The 5,496-nt window shown below is 37.4% G+C and overlaps 1 protein-coding gene across 1 annotated transcript; it reads right to left on the bottom strand.

The window, feature by feature from the left end:
* Positions 1-617: 617 nt before the first annotated feature.
* LOC116888555 (nucleolar and spindle-associated protein 1-like) lies at positions 618-2,713 on the bottom strand. The gene has a single exon (XM_032889862.1). It carries the CDS (start codon positions 2,647-2,649, stop codon positions 1,393-1,395), a length of 1,257 nt encoding a protein of 418 aa, XP_032745753.1. The 5' UTR covers positions 2,650-2,713; the 3' UTR covers positions 618-1,392.
* Between the last annotated feature and the right edge of the window lie 2,783 nt (positions 2,714-5,496).

The raw sequence follows: 5,496 nt of genomic DNA, 5'->3' as shown, positions 1-5,496 counted from the left end.
CAATTAGAACCCCAGATCTTACTGGTACCAAATCACAAACTAAAAAGAAGACAGGGAGGGACCCACGGCTCCAGCTGCTTATGTAGCAGAGCATGCCCTTATCTGTCACCAATGAAAAGGGGAGTCCTCCATCCTGTGGAGACTCCATATCCCAAATACAAGGAAATGCTAGGTTGGTGAGGCATGAATGCGTGTGGGAGACAGCCCCATCATGGAAACAAGGGTGAGGGGGGATAGGATAGAGGGTTTGTGGGGGGCAAACCGGGAAGATAACTTTTGAAATGTAAATAAATAAAATAACCAATAAAAAGTCTACAGAACCCCCAAATAGGTTGAACCAGAAAAGAACATATTCTAGTCATATAAGGAAAAATACACAGAAAAAATAAAGAATATTAAGAGCAGTAAGGGTAAAAAGCCTTGTTCATATAAAGGCAGACCTCTTAGAACTATACCAGACTTCCCAACTGAGACTATATAACAGAAGATCTTACACAGAAACCATGCAGACCTTAAAAGAATAAAAATGGCAGCACAGGCTACTACACCCAGCAAAATTATCAATCATCATACATTGAGAAACTAAGATGTTGCACAATAAAAATAATTTTTTTTATCACAGTGAAAATTTTTATTTATGAATATTGTAATCATTACACACAACTCAGAGTCTCTACAGGGCCGAGCAAGGTCAGAAGGTCAGCTCCCTCTCCTACTGTGAGATCTAAGTCTGCCAAGGAGGTTTTCTTAAGGCAGCCATTCTCGGTTTTGTTTTTGGTGGGACCAGGAGTCAAATTCAGGGGCAGGTGTGTGATAGCCGAGTGCTATACAACTGAGGCACACCCTTTGCCCAGTGGCTTCTATTTAAGAGAGCGTAGAGGTTTTCTAGTTTAGGATTATAATGAGTGACAGTTGGCAAATACCTGAAATGTCGGAACAAGGCTCTTATAAGCTAAAACTTTTACCTATCAAAATAAAATATATGATTTCAATAAGACTAATAGATTTTCAGGCTACTGAACAAAAAATGTGGCCTCCCAGCCTCCCTCTCCTGGGAGGCGTCATCTTACTCTCTCACGCTGAGCTTCTGCCTCAGCTTGCAGCTCAGGGGACTCTTGTGCAGAAAAGGGTGCAGGTCATCGCCATCGGGACTATCAGGGCCTTGACATGAAAAGCTCTTAAGATCACAAGGACAGGTCTTTAAAAGTTGGAGTTGTACAGGACATTAAGTGAAAGTCACTTCAGTTATGGATTTTAAGGTGATAATGTATTCTCAGATATAGCACAGAGGAGGCACTATACAAGTTATGACAGAAAAGAGCTTTTGATTGAAGAAGAGAAAGTATAAAAACATACAAAGGAGAATGAGTTAGGAGGAAAGGGACGGCAGGGTCACTGGGCTTTAGTCACACCCAAGTTTCTTCGAGCTTCCAAAAGCTTTTCTTTTCTCTCCTTCCGTTCTTGCACATGTCTCTTCCGTTGTTCTTCCCTGGTCTGGAGAGGAGGTTGTTTGTAAGTTTTCCTGTGCAGGGTAACTCTGCTCACACATTCATTCAGAGAATTATTCTCTTTAGCTTGGCCCCAAGGTTTCAGCTTTCCTTTGTGTGGCTTGTAGTTGAGGGGACGAGACAAGCTTGCTTTGAGATCAAATATTGGTTTCTTACTAGAACCTGGAGTCTGTGTTGCTTCAGTCATCAACTTGAATGGAGTAATAACTGCAGTGGAATTCCTCTCAGTGGTCTTTAACTTTGGTGTCTTGAGCACAGCCTGGCCCTCTGAAGCACTCCCAGGTGCAGTCACATGTGGGGACTTTCTGGCTGGTGTCTTGGTCAGCGAGCACTTATGTTCATTATCTTTAGTAGCAGCTGAGAACCTGACATTCATTTTAGTTGCTGAGTGGCCCTGTGAGCACCGCTGCCTCGCAGGAGTGCAGAGTACAGAGAGTCTCCCTCTTGGTGGAACTGGGGTCACTTTTTTGTCAAGCTTTAGTTCATTAAGTGAATCGTGCTCTTTAAAGTGTTTCTTTTTTCTCACCATATATTCATCAATGGATTCCATTTTCTCAAAATGAGCCTCATGAAGCCTCTTAAAGTTTGGTGTAGTGGCTGAAATTCTTTTACTGTTCCCAAGTTTAGAAAACCCATCCGTGCATAGAGATCTTTTTTCCAAAGGTCTCTTTTTGTCGTTTATTTTTCCTTCTTCTGAGGAAGCTGCATTCCCATCTTCTGGCCTTTGCTCTGGCAGAGAAGGAACCTTTTCAGTAGCTCTGAGGTCTTGATTTTCCTGATTTTCCTGATTTTGGAATGTAGTGCTGTCTCTTCCTTTCATCTCCATATGATTCTGGGAGGTGGGGATTCCATGGATGGTCCTGCGCTTCCTCCTCCTGGTTTTGGTGATGTGACTACCTGATCCCTTCTCAGCCTGCTCCTCACTGACAACTTGTGTCTCAGTCTCGTCACAGGAGAATGCGGAAGACTGATTTTCATCCTGATTTTTATTTTCTCTTCTTGTTTCTGGATTCAGGTGTGCTTTCAAGGCTCTTAACAACTTGTCTGCCCTCAGGTTAGCCCGGAGGCCCAGTCTTTTGGCTAAATTTTGCAGGTCGCTGTACTTGAAGGAGTCCAGCTCCTCTGCAGAGGGGACGGTCATCACGTTCTGCAATCACGGTGATACCCAGAAAAACAGCCACACGACTCAAAACAGCACGGTTCAAAACTGGCGCCCAATAAAAATAAATTTAAACAATATCTTTCCACTAATCTAACCCTACAGAGGATAAGGGAAGGAAAATGCAAACACATGGAGAGAAACTATACCCAAGGAAAACTAAGAAATTAATCATCCCACAACAAACCCAAAAGAAGAGAATCACACAAACATAATTACACCTCTAACAACAAAAATAACAGGAACCAACAATCATTGGTCTTTAATACCTATCAACATCAATGGACTCAATGCCCCAATAAAAAGACATAGGCTAATAGATGGAATATATAAACAGAACCCAGCATTTTGCTGAATACAAGAAACACACCTCAGTGAGAAATACAAACATTACCTCAGAGTAAAAAGGCTGGAAAATAATTTCTAAGCAAATGGTCTCATGAAAAAAGCTGGAATAGCCATTCTTATAACCAATAAAATATATTTTCAAACAAAAGTTATGAAAAGAGATGTGGAAGGATACTTCCTACTCATCAAATGAAAAATCCACCAAGGCTAAATCTCAATTCTGAACATCCTTTCCCCAATTGCAAGTGGATTCACATTTGTAATGAAATGGAAACCTTAATATATTCCACATCAATAAAATCTTAGGTTATGTTCATTTTTGTGAACTGTTGATCTTTACAAGAGTCCTTTCTTTTACTTTCTGCTTATATACTTTATAATTAAATATTAATATTTATGAAAAACATATACATATAATATATTTGGCAATATTAAATTTTATAAATATATTCATAATGCATATTTTTGTGAATATTAATTATATATTCCATTGTCTTAGTAAATTCATTCATTTCAGATATGTTTTGTTTTTGTAATTGTTTATGATTCAGTGTATACCAGTTTACAAAAGAATTTTCCAAAGTATATATTATACTTCTACTTAGGAGAGATGCTGAGTTATATGATACATTAATAACACCTATGAAAATTCCTATAAATGATATCATAATATTTTTGGTAAACAACAGAATAATCATGTTCTAATATGTTCATACAAATTGGCTATAAATTGGCAAAGATAAAGAATAGATTATATCTTTATATAAAACCTTTTATGATGTTATGTTGTATAGTCAATATGAATTGGAATGCTTTTCATTCATATGGAACACTTGAATTCTGACACCAAAACCACATACAAACACACATACACACACACACACACACACACACACACACACACACACACACACACGTATATATATTTCTCATAGTAAGAAAATTCTCTCTATTCAGTTTGGACAGTACCTAGAGTTATCATGGTCCACAGAGATCAAACATTGAGTCCTCTTAAGATTTCCCTGAGATTTTAGATTCCACTTGTCTGTAACTCACAAGTTATATTCCACTTGACTATGAAATGAAATCTTTAGCTAGAATTACTTCATTTTATATGCATGAGTGACTATTAGCCCAATGTTCAATTTTCTCCTAGCTTCACAAAATAGAGGGCAACGATAAAAGTTATACCTTACTAATAATGGCCTTGTCTTTTTTGTGGCCATGCCCAGAAAAGATCTTCTTACAGACCACAAACATTTTAGGCACCTGTTTGATATTGATTAATATTCAATGAATGCCATCATCTTGTATTTGTGAAGTTATTTCTCCTTTTCAGCATTCTTAATTCAAGAATTCTTCGGGTTTTTTTCTGTTTTTTAAAGATGTATTTATTATGTATATATCATTCTGCCCGTGTATATGCCTGCAGGCCAGAAAAGGGCACCAGATCTCATTATAGATTGTTATGAGCCACCATGTAATTGCTGGGAATTGAACTTAGGACCTCTGGAAGAGGGCCCAGTGCTTCTATCCTGTGAGCCATCTGTCTTATCACTATGTCTATTATCAGGGTTAGGTAAAAAGTTGAGTTTTTGCACAAAGTATTTAAAAGATTCATTGTCATTCTTTCATTTCGGACTCCACTTTCTATCCTGTGAATTTTTCCACGTAATCTATGATTCCATCTACTACTTTCACTTAATGACTGATTTCTCAGTATTCTCTCTTCCTTATATCCCAAGTTAGGGTGATTCTTATTAATGCTATTCAGTTTCACTAACTCATATTCAGTAGACTAAGAGATAAAGAAAACCAACTTTATAGCTGTATTTATTCGTTAAAATAATGTGACACAGAAGAGAGATGAAATAAGTAGCTTGCACTGCAATTCCTGAAGTCAGGTGTATTGACAAGTAATGGTCAGAAATTCAGCTAGTGAAGTGAAGCCTGTTGTATTTATTTGACTGGTCTAAGAGGTAATATATCAGACTTAGGAATGAGCAGGAAAACCTGAGTCAAAGCTCAGAGGACTTACAATACACTCCCAGATACCTCAGATCCCTACTTAATGAATATCAGAAAATAAAGTTGGTGTGAATTTCAGTTTTCTTAGAGAGGTATAACACCTTGCACTGGAAATCAACTTACCAGAAAATTATGAGCTGGATGTAAACGTAGAATTTTAAAAGTCTGCTTAAAATATTTGGTTTCTATAAAAAATACCTGTATTAAATAAAAATAACTATGTTTTGAAAAGTATCATCTATTTTCTAGAGTAAATGTACCCACTTAGACCTTGAGTGGACTTGTGAAAATTTACAAAATCAACTGTATTCATATTCTATGGTGAGCCTAATAAATTCACCGCAGACTCAACGGCTTAAAACAATTAAGAATGTATTCTCTCATAGTTTTACTGTCTAGAAGTCTAAAGTTAGAATTATTAATCGTATAACAAAATACTGATTATGTTACACC

The sequence above is a fragment of the Rattus rattus genome, chromosome X (genome assembly GCF_011064425.1).
Source record: "Rattus rattus isolate New Zealand chromosome X, Rrattus_CSIRO_v1, whole genome shotgun sequence".
NCBI lineage: Eukaryota > Metazoa > Chordata > Mammalia > Rodentia > Muridae > Rattus > Rattus rattus.
The sequence above is the reverse complement of the archived record's forward strand: the minus strand, read 5'-3'. Positions and strand labels throughout refer to the sequence as shown.

Coding starts and splice junctions, on each gene's coding strand:
- LOC116888555 (XM_032889862.1), bottom strand. CDS start 2,649: ATGACCGTCCCCTCTGCAGAGGAGCTGGACTCCTTCAAGTACAGCGAC.